The sequence below is a fragment of the Ischnura elegans genome, chromosome X, assembly GCF_921293095.1.
Source record: "Ischnura elegans chromosome X, ioIscEleg1.1, whole genome shotgun sequence".
Classification (NCBI taxonomy): Eukaryota; Metazoa; Arthropoda; class Insecta; order Odonata; family Coenagrionidae; genus Ischnura; species Ischnura elegans.
The window spans coordinates 54,584,719-54,607,611 of record NC_060259.1 but is presented as its reverse complement, the minus strand read 5'-3'; the positions used below and the strand labels follow the sequence as shown (position 1 = coordinate 54,607,611).

The window sequence follows — 22,893 nt, the reverse complement described above, 5'->3', positions numbered from 1 at the left end:
ACATACGGGATAGACTGCGCACTCCCCTTAGTTTCAGCGTTTCCTGACAGATTTCGGGAAGATGCGCAATGCAGAGTAGATGCCAGAGGGTAAGTGAGTATGTCCCGTTTGTTTTTAATTGGTTTTACAGATTTTAAAGCGCAAATACTGAGATAAGTCTGGCATTTTATCTTACAAAATTGTTCTCGCCATGCACTAAATGTACGTATCAGACGTTGAACTACTGCTATATACGATTGTTTGAGGTTTGCAGCAACAGTAAGTTCTGCAAGGAATGTTTTCAGTCTGGTTACGCCATATTGGCCTTAAAGGCCATAGAGCCACCAAGTGCGGCGTCTCACCCGTAGAGAAAGGGAGGGACGCCGCACTGAACTTCGGTACATATGAGCCGCACCGAATGAAAAATGATTTCAAATTAATTATAACACGTTTTTAGCAACGTTATACTGTTTTAGAGTGCATACTTAAACCAAAAATTGTCCTCGTTTTGCGCAGTATTTAATTATTTGTACGCGTATTTTGAACATTAGTATGTTAATTTTGTAGGCTACAGCGAGTTTCGACTTAGCATGGTATCTTTATAAATTAATTGCCTTAATTTATTTTTTAACTCGAATTTTGAAATTCTAACAAAACTCCTAAATTAAGGCTCCGTTAACTGAACTTCTTCGGTCCAATTTATATTTTTCAATAAAAATTGTATAAATATAGCTCATGTTAGTTAATTTCTTGTTTTTACATGTATATGTTTATAATAGAGTGACATAAACATAGCTCTGGTTTTACAACCCACATTTTAGTTGCATTAAAATCGTACAAATATACTGTTAATTAGAAAAATAGTAAAAATATACCAAAAGTATTTGCAAATTTTATTTTCCTCAGCATTTCAATAATGCGACAATTTTTCTTTTTTAATTGGGCTGCAGAATACAGAAATCAGTTTTACTCGGTTTAAATAACATGCGGCGTATCACCCTTATGGGTGCGGTGTGTCACTCGCAACATACGGGATAGACGTCGCGAGGTAATGTTTTACAAAAATAAATCTTACAGCTAAGAGAAGAATTATATAAGTATAAATTTTGTACGTACGTCAGGAACAAGTCTATTCACCATATTTATTACTTGGTTTAATCGAAAAAGCAAGCTAGGGTAAAATATAATTATTTTACAAAATATGCGACATCTCTCCCTGATTTACCCCCCAAAAAAAGGGAAGCACAATGCGAGTGAGAGCCCATGAGCTGCAACCATTCCTTCCTATGATGGCTCCTTCCACTAGTTCCTCCCAGAAGATGAAAATGCGAGAAAGAGAAGTCTAGGTATCAGGCGGCACTGAGGTGCGAGAGATCTTTCTGCCCAACATTTTCATTTGGAATACCCACGATACTTCCCACTCTAACCACAGACACTTTCACGAAACCAATATTTTGCTGACTCCGACGTGAATGTCACGAAGACTTAATTGTAAGATTGTTATCAAATTTTCGCTCGATCCGGGGATTGGGCAACGAATTTCTCACTAACGAAATCGTTAACAAGACACGACGATGGCACCCAAACGAATTTCCAACGCCCGAAAACAGACCCATCGCAGTGACTAGTAATGAAGGCGACTCCACATCACTCAATTCCCTTTGATCAACAAACGTTTACCATGAAATATTAATTGTGAAACTGCATTTTTTTAAATCTTTCATTCATTGTTACCCTAACAAGAATGGTTGATGCTGAATGTGAGTACATGTTTACACGAACGAATGCTTAGACCGTGTGAGTCATATTAACCCGTAACTGCATGAATTTCTAAATACGTGAAGAAAAAAATTTCCTTATAAAGTACATCCAGAAAGGCTTCAATAGCAACATTTAATTAAAATTTACGGCAATTTTTTATTTTTAAGGAAAATTTGAATACCTATGTATCACATATTATACATATAATTTTTACGCGTAACGCTAATACATATGCATCAATAAATACGATATTTTTTCTCAGGTTATTATTTAAGGTTTATGTTACAATAAAATATTATTCTTCCCTTGTTTTTGGAATCAATTCACTAATATCGCTCGGGTAAGTACTCTCACTTGTTTGTGATGCGGAGAGCTGGCCTCCTTCTACATAATGAGAAGATGATCACCTATAACATTTACCTACTATTTCGAGAACCACATAGTATAGCGACGGGGTGCATCATATCTGATACACCATGGGTTAGAGAGGAAGAATTGTGCCCTACAGAGATAACCGGCACTGTGTGTAATGTATCATATATGGTACAAAATGCAGTGAAGAGGTAAAAGCCCAAACAGTTGAAATAACTAGGTACGCGGCTCAGCTCAAATCTGCCGTCATATCAAAACATTTTTCCTTTCTAACTTATTTGTTTCATACCAAGATATTGAATATGACCCCCCCCCCCCTCCCGAACTGAAAACGCATTTCAACAACTCACCCATAGGCTGCTCTTAATCCTCCTCACTCTTTCTCTCACTACAGCAAACTTCGGAACTTAACAAAACGGTACTTTTCTGAAATTATCCAGACAAGCTGGCATTACTTTTACGGCAGCGTGTCCTACAATGATAACTCGACAGAACATGTATTGCCGAAGGCATCTCTAATCCTACTTTACGGGGTTCAACCAATGCTCTTCCTCTTCACCGCGTGGGTACTTGCATTCCTCAATAGATGCAGGCCACAGCCGTATACACTGTATTATACCATGCTATAACTTCATTTTCTTGAGATGCCTTAAAGCTGTGAAGTTTCAGACCGATCCACCACAAAGCATTTTTTGAGCTATTCAAGACGTGAGCAGGCGATGAAGCTGTAGTTGAACTAATGCGTGGATGCGAGACGGCAAAATAGCCCGTTCTAATTTCGTTCATGCATTCGCGCAATTCCGCGCCATTTTAGAAATTAATGCAGCTCTAACCTGCGCAATTCCGTGCCCCGTGTAAAACGGCCTTTAAGTTGAGCGGTGCACCGCTCCGCTGAGGGCGGCTGACCGGCGCGGCGGCCGGCGAAAGACCGAATGGCATTATCTCTCCAATATTCCTGTATCGGTGGTCGAACTTGCATGGTGTATACTTAGCATAATTCTACATCCTGTGAGATTACATACATAAAGTGTTTCACGTCTATCGTATGCACACTTTTCGTTTGTGCACTCACCTTCAAATATTCATGAAACCAATGAAGGACGGTTGTCATGCTCTTAATGAGAAAAATTATGAGTGATCAAGAGCGACTACATAAGTCACTATGCGAGAAACTTACAGTAACCACTAGATGCTTTTCTCTGCAAAACTTTCCTCATATTTTTATTGATAAAATATCCCTTGCATGCTGTACAGCATTGTCAGCACGTTACTCCGCAATAAGGTCTTGGCGCTAAGAGAAATAAATGCTCCCTAACCCCTTTGCCGCCAAGAATTGTTCACAGGATCACTTCAACAGCCCGTAGACGTGTAGGCCGTGTCCCAACCCAGAAGGGTGCACCCTGCGCCCTGTGCCCTACCCGCCCTTGGGGTATCTTGCGCCCTTCATGCTCTTCGAACCGACGGCAGCGCCAAAGATGGAATTGGTCATTTTGCGAATCATAAACAAATGAGCTACGGTTTCCGAAAATTCTGATTTTATGCTAACACAACCATAATAAATTGTTTTTATTGTAATAATTGTTACAAAATGGTTCTTATCAATGTAAGAAGATAGTGATTAAATAAAAAATAGCAAGAAGCCTGCATATGCTGCTTCAGTAGTTTTTAGAATAAGTCGTATATATAAAATATTTACCAATGTTTATCACGTGAAAAGAATTCCTCAGTGTAATAAAAAGATTGTTTATGTGTCGTTAAGGTCATATACATATGATTTTTAGGACCATGGTGAGGTTAAAGGGTACTGGTACTACCACTTAATTACGGCTAGACGGGAATTCTGTGATATAATAACTTTTCATGAACCAGTATCTACCACAGTCGTTGTACCACTACCTCCAGAAACCACTCCACTTGATTGAAGTAGTTTTAATATAATGATCAGCTGATTACAAAAAGTAATCTTGATCGTTAGCTAGGCATACTCAAGTACCTACTAATACCATGCCAATGCCTTGTGCCACAAACCCCGCATCGACACAAGCTGATGTGTTATGGAACAAAATGAGAATTCACGCAACGGAGGGATTAGGTGAATGCATGCTTCATCCACATTCACGAAAAACTTGTTTAAACATATCCACACACACTTACGATTACAATATTAGCTTACGATTCTTTTTATTACGATAAATAGTTTAATCTAGGTCGACTTGAATGAAGAGAGAACACGTTTCGGAGGTACTGAAAGATAACCTACAGAAATATCGAATTTGTGGAATTAATTCCTTCTGGTAACAATTTCTTTGAGCTGCAATTGCCAACAGACTAAAAATAAAAATCTTTATAACCTTCCCGTTCACAAAATGGATGCATATGATACGGAAGAACTAATATTACCTGCACCTACGTAGGTAACCTAAGCAACATTATGCAAAAAATCCTAATGTCAATACCGAGGTTGATGCTAAATTGAGTCGGACAAACAATTACAATGTGATAGCAAATGGTGATGGATATAAGTAACGGGAAATAATATGATGTTGAGGTTGCACTTCACATCATGCCGATAAATATTGCTTATTTTTGCCAAATACGTACCTTATATACAGCGGCGGGTAACCTATGCTTTGAAGTAATAAAACAGCAACCTAACCTTCAATAGCACGAAAGCGAGAGCACATGGGACGTAAGACACATTTAAGGATTGTAGCTTCATTTATTATTTGTGCAGCTCATGCTACGAATTACAATTATCCCTTTAAATTATGCAACAGCATTATTTAGTTAAGATGACATGAATGAACAAACCATTCCCTTGACGCCAACCTTTATGGAACTGACACTTGTCCACATATTTCGCTTTCATCCACATAATTATCACGAAAACTTCCGTTCATTTGTTTAAACAACATTCACTTAAACAGTCATGAACAATCTTAAGTGGTTAATCCATTCAGCCGGCGTGGTTATCTCCGATCCTTCCGTCGCGTCGACCGCTGAAGGGCACGTAGGTACCTTTCTCGTACCCTTCGTGCCCTTCACTCCATACGCCCTTCAAACCCTTGCACTGCGCGTATTGGGACGACCCTTACCTGACGTCACTTCCTGAACGTGACGTCAGCAAGGGCACGAAGGGCGCATAACGGTGGATTGGGACACGGCCGTAGATAGGATGGAATGCGGAGGGAAATATTCGTCTAAACCCACCAAGGGTGCGTGCGTCTTGCAAGTGCATTTTTTAATAATAACGGAATGAGGATGACGGCCTCCCTCACTATGACCACTGCATGGATGTGGTGAATATTTCCCACTCAGTTTTATTTTATGATTTTCTTAGTGAACAAGTGCTTTGCTCCTGTGTTAACACTGCTAACTCGAGAAACTTCTCCTGTCCAGATAATTAAAGCTATTGGTTTGCCTGTGTTTGGCAAATTTCAGGATACGCCAGACTCAGAGGCAAGTTTGTGTAGGCTTTTATATCTATTATTTAATGTCAACCTAAAATTTCCGATTTTTGATTGGTTAAAAATAGTCAACATTTTGAAATCACATTCATCGTTTCAGCCGTATATACTCCTGTTAAATTTGAATTATGGATACCGCAAATTTATCGTACCTTGCGGTGCACAATGAAATATAGAGAGAAATGAGTATTCATAAGCGAAGAAGGAATATGTCGTGGAATATTTGGAAACAAGATTTCGACTGAATGAAATCAAGCATGCCAAAAATATTCTGACGCGCTTTATGTGAAGAATTTTTTTCCCGAAATACCTGAGAAAGTGGAATCAAAGCTCGAGGACAGATGAGCATTTCAAAAGGACGTTCAAAAGCTGGTTGGAGAAGGAATTGAAATTCCCTCCATAAGTATATCAATCTCCCTCTCACATCTACTGAGTGCAAATGATTACCGTGCATGCATGCGAATATAAGCAGTATGTAAAAATGATCATTCATTAGTCTCAATCATCATGCATTTAACGGTGGCGTTTTAATTCAGTATTTCATTCCAGACTAGATGAAATTACGTAAGTTTAAAATTATAATAAATTAGTAAGAAATATCAGGCGTTTTTTCGGACCATAATTTTCAAAAATCTACGAACAGATGCTTTAGATGCATGAAATGCAATTATTAATGTGATTTGCAATTTTCATTACAGGTATCGATGAAAGACTTATCCTTTGACTTTCTGTGATATTTAAATCCCTTTCCTGCGGCTACGAGATGTATAATGAAGCCTTCAGCCAATATAGCATGGAAATAGCTGAGCTGTACATCGAGCTTCATGGTTGTATTATAAGCTTCCCATGGTACATAAAGTGCTGATACATGGAACAGCAATAGGGTGGTTTCCTATTACTTTTTTATTGCCTCAATCGAAAGATAATTACTCCTGGAGTACGCATATCACGCTTTTAGATTTTTAAATGACGATATCTATTTTTCGCGATTAAATGAAAAGTGAAAATTTTCTAGCGCGCGAAAACGCGACGCGTAAGTATGAATGTCGGGAAATTTCTCCGTGTGACGTATTTCTGGTTTCCGATGCCGCAAGTGAGGTGACCTTGGGGCGAGGCTTTGAGCGCTGATACGACGCAAGATGCTAGCAGGTAGCAGAGTACCATGCTAGCAGCTAGCGCTTGGCTTAAATAAGGATTATTCATACCTTATCAAACGAGGAAAACTTTCCGACCTTAGCCAGTTTTAATAGGTGATTATTAAACCATGTTTCCCTGAGCTCTGTACCTCATGCATGCATTGGTAACCTCAGGCGATGTAAAACTCCTATCCTCTCGTGTAGAAACTAGGTCCCTGTGACGTCACGTGGAGTGGCATTACATGGGCGCCAATCTGGACTTTTTCAAATGCGGTTAAAATTGACCATTGCCATTCGTCTAAACTGGGATTTCTAAAACTAAATAATTTGTGTATTATGAATACAATAATGGTGGATAACGAATCGCAATCGATACCTTTCGATTTCTTTGATGAAGAAAACTACCCTATGGAAGTGATACCAGTCATTACCACACATCTTTTTTGGCAGATTGTGAAAAAGGATTATATTTCGCTCTCATCCTACGTAGCAACTAAATTTTAAAAAATTGTATATAGATAGATAGATGACTAGTTCTTTTGTAAACTTTTGACTGTTCTTTATCCATTTGGCTAACTTGAACCTTTGCTCTCTTGCAGTCTTAATCGCTGAATTGAGTTCAATAATTTAAGGAAAACATTAATGGAGGGTGATCACATGTTAATAGGAATGAGTTACTCTTGGGTAAGAGCTCGTTATGATTACTCTTAATAATTTTCCATTAGACTTATCACTGCGAAGTTTAAGGGAACACAATATCAATCAAAAATAAGCAGGCAAGACGGTGCAACAGAGACTATGTCTGGGGAGTTCAATAAATCCAAGGAATTGTTTCTGGGAAGGTTGAAGGCATCAAAGATCATATTGTACAGGCACTTGTAAATGTTGGGAGATTAAAAGGACATCGTCTTTTTAACAAATCAGGCAAGTCTGACACAACCTTGATGGGAAGGGTCATACCACGTGAGGGCCTTCCCAGTTAATATGCCACAATATAAGTAAAGGTATAACTCAACCAATACCCCTGATTACCTGTACCATCTCCTCATCAACAGCCAGGGACCAAGCCTCAGTGCAGTATAAAATAATTACACTTGAGTCACGTAGATGCCTTTAGTTAGTTTCTACAATTATGGATTCTAACTTAGGTCCTATAACTTTATAAGGTTTCAGGCCGTGAAATTTGCATTTCCATTCAATTGCATCCAGTTCTTTAAAGCTTAAAACCAGCTTTTTAAGTTCACCGATAATTTTGGTAACTCATGTTTAAAGATAACCTATTTAAGAACTACTCATGTCAGCTTCGCAGTCACTTTTAACTTTAGTTGATAATTTGACAACTTTGAAATCTTTTCATGAATATCAGTAGTGTGGAAGCGGCAAGTTAAATAATCTCTCACCTTCATATTTCTAAGGGCTAACATCATTGTCCGCAATCTTTCACAGAACTACCCAAACAGTATTTCATATCAAGTGTTTAGTGTTTACGGCTCCTATTTCCAATATTAATCAAATGAAATCATTATACTTTAAACCTTTATTAAAAGATCCAATTCAAATACTTCCAATGACTTAAGCAGCATGTGTATCTCCTTTACTTCTCTTTCCATCAAAATTCAGCCATTTCCATCTTAGGAGAGGTTATTCACAAGCTTAATTGCCCATGGGAAAATTCATTCAGCAACCAAAATAATGGGACATGGCAATCTGTAATTAAATCCAAGTAGATTTAATGCAGCCATTCACAAAACTAGTTAAATCAAATATTAAGAAATGATATGGCCTGAATTTTATCAAGTTGCAACATATACCTACAAGAGTAATCAAGTATCAAATGAAGACATAGAAAAGGAATAGAATATATTTCAAGTGACAGATGAATTTTCATCCAATGTTTAACCATAAGCACAATTGTAAATTCTTAGATCAAAAAAATAATGTATTAAAAAATACCTATACATAATATTATCATCCTCCACAGCAGTACATGAAATCCTTTGACAACTCTCCTCAATGACTTACCTCGGGAACACCAGCAAAGAGTGACTGCAGAAGAAGCTTGGATAGAAAGAGGAAGGTCACTGAAGATGCCTACGAAGTCCCCAAATCCATCGATTCATGCTCAATAGAAAACCTCAAAAACGAAGGACAATAATCCCCAAAACAATCCACACTGAAAATATCTGCACCAATTGCCCTTGTACCTGAATACTTATCAGCTATAAAAAACTAATAGAAACTATTGAGACACACGACCTAATGAAATAAAAAGCTTGCTCGCTCAAAAACCAATGCCACCAAAACCACCCGTCAGTTGTGCTTCAGATACACACTTAGTTTACAGAGGACAAAACTGATTTTGTAACTTTCAACTACAGGTGTAAATGTGTTCAAAAACTATTTTACCATCCACTATAGATAACCAATCAGTCTTTTCATAAAAGCCAATCAATGTCCCTAGCAAATACAGAGTCGGGAGATTCCATTTAAAAAAAGTGAATTGAAAAAAAAATTCTCTGCAATTATCTAAATAAAAGCTTCTAAAACCATTCATATGTAATACAAGACAACTTATGAGTCATCCTAGTGGTTATAATAACCACTTACGAAGCTTTATTGAATTACCAGTCGCAAGAGAAGAACTTCGAAATCAGTGAGAGATCTACCACCAGTCATAACTGACAGCTATTAGTCCATATAAGTGAGACATGTGATCATCTACACACAACAAAATTAAAAGAAAAGTACACCATATTTAGTGAGAAAACAATGGAAACCACAAAAGCGAAAAATTTGAAGAATCATTGAGAACTACCTAACTCACATCTGTGTCATCCCTTTTAGATGAGGGCTGACGACAAAAGAAAATAACAGCCACTTCAGTGTTTTAAGCCAGCTCTTGTATTCAACTCCCTTCTCCTTAGGATAAAGTCAACACAAAATTCATGTTATAACACAGAATGGCAAGGAGAGTTCTTGTCAGTGCAGGATGATCAAATATGACGCACACAAGAGGATTAAGGTTATGAGGAACAAGGTAATCATACCACATTACATTAGAAATTTTTTCTGGAAAGGCACAAAAGGGATTCAACACTTTTCAAGGTAGTGCACCACCAGGAGAGGCAAGAAAAGGGACTTCAAGGTTCTGGAAGATCCAGGGAGGGAATAGCATTGGTTAACTAGGAGAGATAAGGGGAGGAAAAAGTTAAGGAAATAGCAATAAAACTAATTATTCCTTTCAAATAATTTATTCAGAAAATATGATGAAAAATGATAAGATGCACAACCATTCATTTAAACTTACTCGGAACATGAAATGTGATACATGTGAAACAAACGTATCAGTGGCTTAAAATCATGACTTGTGGAGGCTGCCAGGTAGGAGATAAATTTGAACTATATTGACCCAGGTACAAGGGTTTTCCATAATGAAACATCACATGATAATTATTTTACCTACCAAAGAACCAGTTCAATGTGTTAACGTCAAAATATAAAATAAGTTGGAACTTTACAAACCCCCCACTGGAAAGTCAAGAAATGAGTATACAACATCGAAACACATCATTCAAATGTTACTAGGAAGCTGCTTGTTTCACCCAACCTTGAAAAAAGCAGCCCTTTATTTTAAATGCTTGCACGTCTGCTCAATTTTCCCAGTACAGTACCACTTGTTGGACTTCCAGTCATTTAGGTTCATCCAAGAAGGAACAACAATCACGCTTACACTCATTCTAAAGCACTAACATTTGTGCCCATGTTTCAGGCATCTCCTTAAATCATGATTCTGATTCTCAATCATATGTTACTACATTTCCAATGTGAGATATCAAAGAACGTGATTCAGTAATGTATAATCAAGAGGGCAACAAGGTAGAAGATTGGAAATATTCACGCCCTGAGACAGGACCCCATCATTCACCTATGATGGTCCCTGTAATCGGGTAACAGATAATACATTCTGTTAAAATTCATTAGGGTCCATCAAAATGACACATAAAATAAAAAAGGGTGGGATAAATTCCTGCACTGCAGGATTTGATCTAAAATAATCATTTACAAACACAAACCATTCACTTAAAAAAGACCCTAAGCTCAAGGAACTAACTGAATCATTTACTCCCAATCCCTCCCTGTTGATGTTGATCCTCTGATTAAAATGTCATTTCTCTCCCACAGCACACTATAAATGAAGTCGTAGACAAGTAGTACTGCAGAGGAGAGGGAGAGAAATACTCAGTGGAAAAGTTCTATGTGGCAAGCACATTACACCACTGACACCTGGGTCCTCATCAAAAATCACACGCTGACGCTTCACTCATCACCACCTTCTTCGTCGCCCTCACCCTCACCATCACCATCTCCTTCCCCCTCTGCTTCACCCTCACCATCCGCCTCACACTCACCATCACCCTCTGCGTCCCCTTCCTCGCCTTCATCGGCTTGAAACAGACAAATAACTGTAGATATAAAAGCCACACACCAAAGGTTCGATCATTATGGTTAGGACTCTCTTAAAACTAGAACACACACACGGGACGAACAACATACACACACCACCAAAAAATCAATTTTATATCTCACCCTAACACTTAGCTTTTAAATCAATCCACAATTCATAAGGCTATGGACACACAAAATCTTGAAAATTTCCAGATTACAGAATGGCATTAAGGAGAAAGACATTGGTGGAAAACCTCGAGGACTAGAGGTACATCTGCCCCTTATGTAAGATCTCTATTCACACATTTTTCACATTTCTGAACTTAAAAATCCAAAGTTAAGTCCCTAAGGCCCCCCATGGTACACAAAAAATTATGTATGTACTCATTTATTCAGAGAATATGGCATCTATCTTTCAGACACAGAAAAGATGAATGGCCAAGATAAAACAACTTCTATCAAGCATATTGCCAATCCAGTGTCAACTTAGGAATCCAGTGATTCCAGGCTATAGCAAAGGGATATCATGAAATAACTAGCAACTCAAAATAAATACCTTCAAACACCACGATCAATAAGCAAGGCCAGTATGACCACAAGTAGAGCATCCCATAAGATGGGAGAATCATTAAACCAAGTCTCCACTACTGATTTGTATTTCAAATTTGTGGATTTTATATGGATTTCTTTGATATGAAAATAATTTTTTCTCCTTAAGGGCATAGACGATGACTAGAATGGTATAACGCTGATGCAACTCCAAAATAGGTCTGGCATTCTGAGGGCTCTCAAGTCACCCTCACATCAGGTAAAGTAAAAAAAGTCAATTTGTTATCCTCCATGTTCAAATATCATGAAGAAGAGGTGTTGCTGCTAACATGAACGACCTCCCATGACAGTGAAAAAAATAACTTCCCAACATATGGTGATGACAAACTACAGAGATTTATTCTTATTATGCTCCCTGAGTGAGCAATGTTGGCAATAGAATTCCAGAAGGTTAGCTATTTCATTCATTGCATCTGAAGTCATTGAATTAAATGAGACGTACAGGATGCATAAGACATGAACTGTATTATAAACAAAATAACAGATAATGATGAACTTGTTCCAAATTGAGAATTGGCTCCTTGACATCTTAAGTAGGACCCCATATTATCTGCCTATTTAACTTAATAATTAATAATCAGAATATGTTGTGACTCAGAAGTGAAGATTTACACAATAGAATTCAATACAAAAGAATAGGTAGAAACCTAGTTAAGAACTGACACACTCAACTACAGAAAAAGCTTTGATAAAAATTTCGGCCAACAATCCAAATGAGGCCTCATAAACAAAAAGTAAACAAAATCAAGAAAAAGCAGAAATTTTTATTTAAGACCACGATTGTATCCAATACCAAATCTACTAACAGCTCTTTCCTTATGGACGCAATTAAATTTACAGAAGTACAGCCCAAAAAGGCCTACTGCTGAGAACTGCTTATCATCAAAATCTACAAAGAATTCTTCTAGATACACAGCATGCTATTTTATGAGCGAATTAACAAAATGGCTCACATGAGTAACCAATCCGGGCTAAAATTAAAACGTTAACATTACTCATCAATTTTTTTAGTAACTTAAAGCATGGCTCACAAGAAATCCCAACCTTTCTGAGAGAGAAATACTTCAGTTTGATTCGAGAAAAGGCCTTTTAAATGCTTCTACATTCAAGTATCCTACAATGGAAATTATATGGGGATTCTATTTCTCTTAGGAGCTGCAAAAAATTTAATTGAGCATAAAACTAAGGCTCCTTGATTTTCATGAACACTAATACTTACGATATTAAGCATTATTTCTGTTGATGGGGCCTTTGGCAGCTACAATAACTTTTTCCACTATTTTGAAGGTTTTTCGAACATGTTGCCACTCTATAAATTTCTAAAAAATAAGCATCGTTTATACCAATTCCAGGATGTACATTTGACAACTGATTAAAACACTTAATTCTTGATGTTGCCATACTACATCACCCAAAAATTCCCCATCAAATGATGCACCAGAAGCTATCGCACGCCACCAACAATAGATTCGGCACTCACTCGGAATACTTAGGAGCAGACACATTCAGGGCGTAACTAAGCAGCTACTACTGCAGCTCATTCATTCAAGCAAGGTGGCATGTTAGAACAGATAAGGTGAACATGAAATAAACGACCTTGAAGACCGGGTATTTGCTTTGGTCCATGTCTTTATTATATGTTTTTGAAATATTATCCACCATAATTAAGCCAGTCCATCTACCCCTCAGGGTACAACCCTACACCCCCAAGATATAACTTAATCATCCTACTTGTGCTTCTAGCAACTTCTCTGCAATTGGAATTGCATATGGATCATTTAAAATTTCATTTTGTTCTCGGAAAATGTTTTCTTTACAGATTTTATCTTCTGCTTTTATAGCAAATTGGATCTTTACAAAAACTTTTGATTCTGCTTCTTGGCTATTTTTATACTGCTGTGTGAAGTTTTCAATTACCATAATCTAGAAACCCTACACATAATTCACAATGATCAAATATCCTTCAGGAGATTACAAGCAGTACGAACAGTGCAGTGAATTGTAGCCCCTACAGAATCTACTAATGAAAATATATTTTTAGTCACAACTACTTTCCAGAAATAGGATTTTTATACAAAAAGAGTTCATCATTCTTTAATGCAAGAGAAAAACTAAATAGGCCATTACAGTACGGTAAATTCCATATCCGAACCAAAATATGCTTCTTAGCCAAATTTTATTTTTGGCATTGTGATTCCTCTAATCAGATACGTAACATTTAAATCTGAATAACTGCCATGATTTGCTCATAATTATAATACTTAGCGTGTACCAGCGAAAAGAGGAATGTGATGCTAGTCTTTTTAATATAATTTAACATATTTTAACATTAATTAGATATGCCAAAAATCACCAAATAAGTTCACCTAAAAAAAGTTCTCCCCCCCCTTTCATGAATCCCTTCTGATATTATTTGTGGGATGGGTATGCTGTTTACCAAACTTTTTCCAGGAGTAAACATCTAATTTCATTTTTGAAGAATTAATATAATGCTGCTACTTCATTGTTATAAAATTCAACCTCTGACAAAACTATAACACATTGCTCAGATATTTCTCAATTTAGTAACTGACAACAGAAAAATCAGCTCATCATTCCTCAAACACATTTCAACAGAGTAAAAATGTAGTTAAATAAAATTCCTGTACCATGTTAAGTTGTTACTAATAATTTTAATGCATTCCCCTTAATCCGAGACTTGGATGAGAGTAAGAACCTAAATCTATGCTCACACTTGTCTTGTACAACACCCAAATGATTTCTTGAGACAAACCGACAAAAAATGGGTCTCTCATTACTCGTCACACTCACAGGGTGTCCAGCCAACCAAAGCAGAAAAATTCATACAATTCCATTCCCAGTTTTCCAGGGAAGTTTAACACATTTCCAGGTTAACATTATGTGACTATAGCGATAGATAAGGATTTTAAAAGACACAAAATTACTTCCATACTTTCAAATAATATTATATATTTGTATTTACAAGGAGAAAGAATAGGTCAGTTAGCACACATTGTATTTAAAATTTAAATTTATTCAATTCAAGCCAGAACCCTGCTTCGACCTCATAAGTAGATATCGCCTTCACCTGGAATTCTATTCTTAGTTTTTTGAATCTTACCTGGGAGTGCTATAAATTTCGATTCTTACTTCTTGTCCGACATTCCACATTTCGATGCTCGATGAAAAATTCTACTAAGTTACTGCACTTATAATTACAACAAACATATTTTAGACCAGATAATGGATGTCGAAAATTTTATGTGAAATGAATTTGAAATAAAAGATTTTGATATTCCCGGTTGGAGCTAAACTTCATGAAAAATACATGCGTAACACCATGGATTAAAAATTCACGCACAATTCCAGATTTTCCTGGTCACTGGACACCCGGACTCACCATTGCCGATGAATTCCTCTATTTAAGGACAACCTTTTATTTAACCTATAACAACTCCAATACTGTAGACTGCCCCTAAGTATGACCATTAAAAATATGTTGGGAGAGCTAATTCCACCTCCATTTATAAAAAGACATTATTTAACCATCTCCTAAGTTATTTGCAACAGTGTCAGACCTCCACTTCATTCCTCCCAAAGACTTCTGCTGCAGCAGGTAATGTGAAATTTAAGTGATTAAGTGAACGACTTGCATCACTAGAGACATCTTTTACTATTGATATAATGCATAACCACTGTAAGATGTACTGTACATTAGCCATACCAGATAAACAACAACACGTCCACCTAAATTTAAAGAATATAATGCAGGTATTTTTTTCATGGCCAACTTCATCCTTCGTGTATGTAATGCTGGTAATGCTCAAGCAAACTAGAATTTTTCCCCATAGCAACCATCCATACTATCCTGAGGCTGTCCATATTTTTTCAGCTAACAGGATGCAGAGATTAAAATCCATGCTTACCCCTTAAAATCTCTCAATATATATCCACAAAAAAGGCAATGAATACTTCCTGGCAATATGAAAATTGACAATACTAGGAGATACACAATGATACTGTTTCACATTCCCACCTTAACGGTACTGCGCTTCCAATCAATATGCCTAATAAGACTGGAGTACCTCAAGTTCCTCAACTAGGCTAGGCTAGCAACTATGCTAGGGCCTAATTTGTGATGAAAGAATTTTTTTGCTGTAAATTCAAGAACAATTTTTGTTTTACTCAGCAGATCAAATAAGAAAGCTTATCATGAGAATCCTAGTGAATTTATTTAAGGAATTCCCTATGAGACGGCGTCTGCTAAATTGATTGTAGCAATTCCTAAAAGTGACACCATATAGCATACACCCAAATGTCACAGCAACACAATCATACACAAGATTTGAAACACAATCCATCAGATGAACAACACTTCAACAGACCCTCACTCCTGCAGAAGAATGGATTGGCAGCATTTAAGCAAGATGAACTTGGAATATGCATAAAACCACAATATAATGGCAATAGTGAAAACAAATATACATAAACCACTCCTTCAGATGTCTATCTAATTTTAGCACACTAATTTAAGTCTTTTGAACTGTTAAGGTGAGCTTAACTAGTTCTTTATCAGTGTAATAATCAGTCTTCAATCCGTAACTCAGCATGAGTAACTTGAACACAGCTCACCAGAGACTACGCCAAATCCACTCATCCACAGCGGGACAGTAATTTCCCAAGGGCTGCACAAGATTCCAATACACCTCACAAACAACCAAAATGGTTCATGCGAAACAGTTCTTTAAACTTTCCTGTCACTTTCCTATTAATGAAAACTGGCCACTTATATTTGCTCTTACTACCACCAATCAAGGGTTTCAATTGATCAGGGTAGATCCTCCATAGCTATGATTTTTGGTGATGTGTGACATCCACTGACATTCAGGGAGTGAGGGTAATTGGAGAGTGAATAAGATGCTTATAGCTCACCATCATCATCGCCTTCACCCTCCTCCATTCCATCTTCACCCTCTTCCTCATCATCTTCACCAATCACCTCTTCATCTTCCGCATCTTCCCCTTCAACCTCTTCCTCTTCATCTACTTCGTCCTCACCAACTGCTCCAGAATCATCAGCTTCTTCTTCTTCCGAGCTGAAAAATAAATAAATAATCATCAATACAGATATAAAATCATGGGAAAGCATAACACAGTAAGTCCTCGACGTAACAACAAGATGCGTTCCGAGACCTTGATAAGTTGAATGTTTGTAAGTTTGTAAGGCAGAAGGCAACACTGCATTACAATTTCGTATTAGCTCACGATATGAAGAACTGATCTTGCTGTCCGTGTGATACAGATGGAGCCGAAAAAATTTCACTGCCCACGGGAAGGAAAAGCACAGTTTCTGACTTCACTACGGCTCAATTGATATTATGTTTAGACTGTGTCCAAAGTGCAAGTTCCTCCACACCACACTACAAAAACCTCAAAGGCTGCGAATTTAAAATTTTGGGCACGCTTCAATTTTTGGAATTTTGTACCTCTAGAAGTTTGGAAGTCAAATATACCCATGCCTTGCTTAGCGCAAGGGATGCGTTTCATCGGGTCTTTGCAATAACCAAATTTTCGTTATTCGAGACCATTTTAACATGCGGGAGAGAGTGATGCGTTCCCAATAGCTTAGTTGTAGGGTATCAAATTACCTATACACCATATACATTCCTATTATTAACCTTAGAAAACCTAATGCAAACATTTTTAGTTTAAAATATCTTAAAGATTGTAGATACGGATTCAAAGGCACTTTTTTCCCATTAAAAACATTCATACGTGCTTTTGAAATTCCCTCCTTGTGTGCGGCTGGGCTAACATCTAGGAAAAAAAAATGCTAGCTCAGGGGTTTGCAATGCATTGCACTACACGAAGTATGGCAAGTAGATGATTTAATGTACTCAGAGGATTATGATTCACGGCATGTAATCAAGATACTAATTTGCAATTAAGGTAGCAGAATGTGGCGCACACTGACGGCATTATTTCTGCCTGTACAACAAATGTATAGCCTAGGATGACAAGCTAACAAAATTGTGACAATAAAGTTTATTAGCAACTTTACTCAAACCCCATCAAAGGATGAATAAAAATTGTTGAAAATAGACCCCACAAAAGTATGATAAAGAAATCAAAATATTGGTGCAGACTAGTAATAAAAAGTAGCGACTCCATAGAATTACAGTTTTTAATTCTAACCTATGACGATCAATTTAAAAAACTCAAAGAAGCAATAGCTTACTTCATGAAGAAGACCCTAATAAATGAAATTTCAGCAGACGAACTAATGTTTCACAGAAAATACAGAATTTATCTGAATGTGGCTACTATACCACTTTGGGCCTTCATCATTAGAAAATTTTCTAATCTTACAGCAGGCCTCAAAGCATTGGTGCTGTATTTAATTAATAAAATTTATCCTCATGTTAACTACTTCAGTGCCTTACTGGTGAAAAATTACAGAACATACATTTACACTATTGAACTAGTAGCTTTCAAAATTAGGCATTCTATTTTTTATTAGGTTTAATTAAGAAGTGAGATGAAAAGAGCACCAACTATTTTTCGATTGCATCATGCTATCTCCTTTGACAGCCTTCTAAACTGAAGACAAATTGCTACAACAACAACAATAATGCACAGTAGAAGATCGATAATCCGGTAATATAAATAACGGAATGATCTAAACAACCAGGAAGTTTTACCAGTTTTTCAAAATTTCTATTTTTTAAAGTCTATTGATGTAATTGGTTTAATTGTTGTCTCAGAGCATGTCTTCACACTAATCCTGCAAGAGCTAGTTGATTAATTTGCAGTTTTGTTCAGTAAAATAATTCATTGCATGACTTAGGACAACCAGATGTGGTGATTTCACACAGCAGAATTGACGGCACCAATGCATGATGCATATCCCTCGACCTGTCCGGACTTACTTGTGAGAGGAATGGAACTGGGCTGAAGGTTACATTGAGCACACAGCACACCCAAATTTTTTACAATTAATCCAAGGAGATTTGCAGTTCTGTGAAAAATGTTTGGTTCAGGAACAATGTTTATTTTACTCCTTGAAATGCGATTGCTTTATCTTTCATTCATTGAGCTACAACCGTCACGAAGATAAATTCTATCAAGGTCTAAATTTACTTATTTGCAGCTGTGAGAAAAACATTGTTAAAAAAAGTTTCTTTAAATGCTGTTTTCCCAGGAAAACAACTCTTTTTCAGATCAGAAGTTTCTTTTTGAAAATCTACTACTGTAATATGTTGCTTAAGTACAAGAGCCTTACAGTAGTTTTTGGTATCAGTTATTTTGATTCCTTACCAAAAGTAGATGTTCTCAAAATAACAGTAACTGGGTATTTGAAACCTGGGATTGAGAAAAGCAGTTCTATGACAGGAGTGAAATGCCACCTTCCATTATGCTCTCAAGTTGGCCAATGGGCAGGCAACCCCCGGCACAAAGCCTGCAGCCTGAAAGGCCTCTCTCCACATTAATCATGCAGACACTTCAAAGACTGCTTATGAAGTTAATGCCAAGTAGTTTAAAAAATGCCCACTTTCTCCGCAGATTAGCTAAGACTACAAATATTAAATTTAATAATAAAAAGTCACTATCTTTTATCAATTATGGAAGCATATTCAAGACAGGATTACCTTCAATGAGAAGATTTCATAATTACAGGTAAGATGCTGGTAATCTTGTACATAAGAATTTGCTGCTCATTGAAAAACAGAGGCAAAATATTGATGTTCGAGTCGGATTACAAAAAAATTTTGTGCCATTTTTTCTACTTACAGAGAGTCTCATCAAGATTAATAACTTCCTGATTTACAAAGGAAGAACTTTTTCAAATGTTATGAATCTTTAATAATCATGTATTTTATGAATTTGTTTAGTTTTTTCTCTTCACTTCACCCTTTACTCATCAATGCATCATTACTGCTGATGGCAAGGCATGTTCCAAAGAAATTTTTTTTTTATAGCCCCTGTTGCAGTGTTGCCTACATACAGATAACTGATCTATTAACCAGAGATATACCGTATATGTCTGAATATAGTGCCCCTTTTCTTTTCAAAAATGCCCGTGATAAAAGTTAAGGGGGGGACTATATTCAAACGCATTTTTTAAATTTTTTCCCGAAACTCAAGCCTCAAAATAAGGGGGGCGGGACTATATTCAGAGGGGGACTATATTCGGAGGAATACGGTAGTTAATGCAGAATGCACCAGGTCCCAAGCATTCTGGATAATCAATCTTCGATTGCATATCCCTAACTAGATTGAGCTCCCATCCCAAGAGATTGTGATGACAAATTCCAAAGCTTGAATTCAACATGAGCAAGTATGGGAGCAACTCCTTAAATAAATAAAATACCTTGATAGAATGTTGACTGAAGACACATCTTGACATAACCTGACATACTTAATGAACATCAGTCAACACCATGAGGTAATTTTGTCTCATCAAGGCAAGATTACAGAAATGTGCTCCTCATTTGTATCCTCACTATGCTCAATTTGTAACAAGCATTAAGACAACAGTGTTTGTCAGTTTTTAAATTAGCATTTTTCAGGGAAACAAAGAGGAACTATCAATATTTGTGGTAGAGTCATTTTGATCAAAGAGGTGTCTCAAAAGAAGAACTATATCAGTGAGACTAAAATTGTAAGTGTACAATTGAGATATTTGCTCAGGCAATTATTACAGTGCACTTGTTAATACGGACAACATTATTACAAAGTTCTCATTTTTATGGAGTACATCGTTGGTGCTGATGAAAAAGCTAATCCAATCTATGGCAAAAAAATGTAATCACGAAATTTCTGTTATCACAAAATTACGAACCTCAGCCCCAGTGGATTATAAAATGAACTTTATTGCTAAATTTCACAGATAAGCAACCGCATTTAGGAGGATATACACCAACCTAGGTCTTAACAATAGCGCTATGTTTAAGTTCTCCTCGAGCTCTGTGCAAGCTTCAATTATGATTCTTTCTTCCGTAGGAAATTCTTCCACATCCATCATATGATAAGCTTCTTCCCTGTGGAATCATGGTGTAGCACTCATAAAATATCGTAAATTGAAGGTATGATAAGTCCTCTTTTGTCAAACACTTGACTTTCAGAGATACGAACATTTGAAAAATTCAAGCGATCCCGAAATTACGAATTTGGCACCTATGGAGTTGGTCGATGTGACGCAGTGTGGCATAGAGAAACTCACACTTTGGGGAGAGACTAAACAAAGTATCAATAAATCCATCGTAAAGTCAGAAACAGTTCAACGTTTCTCCCGTTCTTTCTTCCCACAGACAGCTATTTTTTTCGGCTCCAGCTGCATTGCACGCACAGCTAGATCAGTTCGTCACAAACTTGAGTTGTGCCCAATTGTAATGCAGTATTGCAATCCGCAGGATAACATCACTTTTTGATGCATTGCATAGGTTTATCGACTTCTGAACTAAGTCTCCGAATGCATCTCTTTTGTGTATCGAGTATTTACTGTATTTGATCCTACTTTAATCATGCATATCACACACATGACTCTGAAGCTACTCCGCAGAGCAACTTTAACTACGGGAGATTGATAAAACAAGGAAATTTGGCAAGGGATGTTTTTCTGCAATGATTCCTAAAAGAAACAATCTTACAAAGTTCAGTATTATGAACTTCCGGTTTTTCAGTCCCGTGAACTTAGTATTAATGAGAGTTTACTGCTGCTATCTTGTGAATCAATAGCCTGAATGTATGAACAATCAGCATCAACTTTGTAACAAATTATATTTCAACCATAGTTTGTTCACTCCACAAAGCTGACAAGAAATGTCTTTGCTATGGCCACAAGCTTCGATTGTTTAACATTAACTATGCTTTACTTGACCAAATACAAATAATGCTTAAATTTAAGTCACTTCAATGCCTATGAACTCAAACTGAAATCGAGGCTAATGACACCCAGCAAGACTCTCTATAAAACCTCAACCCAAACCCCAATTTATAATGGTCATAGTACAATAACAATGTAAAAAATTCTGATATTAAATAATATGATACAAATGACAAAAAATCCACATCACATCAGTGCCATATTCATAGCTTGAAGTAACATTTTTTTCGTCCAAGAAGCTTCAGCATCCAATAAGAGCAAAATTGGACCCCAAAAATGACTGATTTGGAATTAAGGATTTCCACTCAAAGGCTAGATCCTCTCTCGGAATTAAAATTCCAGCAGATCATTTGGTCCTCAATAACAGAGGACTCTTCAAAAATATTTTGAACAGCAAAAACAAGTCACCTGGCTTTTCTCCTTTCCAGCTTCCAGTGCTCCTTTGAGCACGACGAAGTCAAATGACCTATTCCATCGTTTCACCCCCACATTTTCAATTCTCTTATAGGTACTTTCATAGTCAGACTACCTACAACCATTTACTCCTAATCAAAGTGAGTTCCAAATTGTGTTCATTTTTTCATCCCCACCTTTCTTTGGTTTTCATTCGATAATACTGATGAATATTTTGTTCGTTGCTGTTTACGTTTTATTAACTATTTCCTCAATGTTTTCTTTGTTATTGCGAGTTATATGTAATTGGCCATACGCTATTTTTGGACTGCATTTAATAAATAAATAATTAATTAGGGATGGTCGGATACCTACAATCCAAATATCCGTGGATATTGCCATTCATCGGATACATCAAAACCAAAGTCGCGAAAGACATCGGATCTGGATCAGAAATTTTAAATAATAGCTTCAGTGAATGCAACGCGAAAATTTGAATTCAGTCGATGGCATTGGGGTATCCAGGAATTTTGTTGGGGGGTCCAATACCGGGGGAAAATTTTTAAACAACAGGGTACAAAATAGGAGGTTTCAAACTAATTTTAACACCCTTCATAATAAAAAAAACTTCATTTTTCAAAGTAATCTAATGTAAATTCATGATTTTTCAATATTTTGTTTCCTTTTATGAGGAAAAGTAATTGGGGTTTTATATTTCCGGGCTCCGGATTCCCCGGACTTCCCCCTCTCGCTACGCCACTGGTCAGTGGTTTATCCGAAGATTTGTCCTATTTTCATTTCCAAACCCATGCGTAACAGTTTAGGTCCTGAGCATGTAAAGATG

The 22,893-nt window shown here is 36.9% G+C and overlaps 1 protein-coding gene across 2 annotated transcripts in view; it reads right to left on the bottom strand.

Moving 5' to 3' along the window:
• Positions 1-9,950: 9,950 nt before the first annotated feature.
• Positions 9,951-22,893, bottom strand: part of LOC124171801 (protein SET-like) — a 31,336-nt gene continuing 18,393 nt past the window's right edge. Inside the window, exons 6-7 of one of the 2 annotated variants that reach the window (XM_046551120.1) lie at positions 16,703-16,866; positions 9,951-11,178 (exon numbers count right to left, since the gene is read on the bottom strand). In XM_046551120.1, coding sequence (XP_046407076.1) covers positions 11,033-11,178; positions 16,703-16,866 — 310 coding nt within the window. In that variant the 3' untranslated portion in view covers positions 9,951-11,032. The remainder of the gene's footprint in view (positions 11,179-16,702; positions 16,867-22,893) is intronic. The other variant, XM_046551121.1, reaches the window with a different exon arrangement.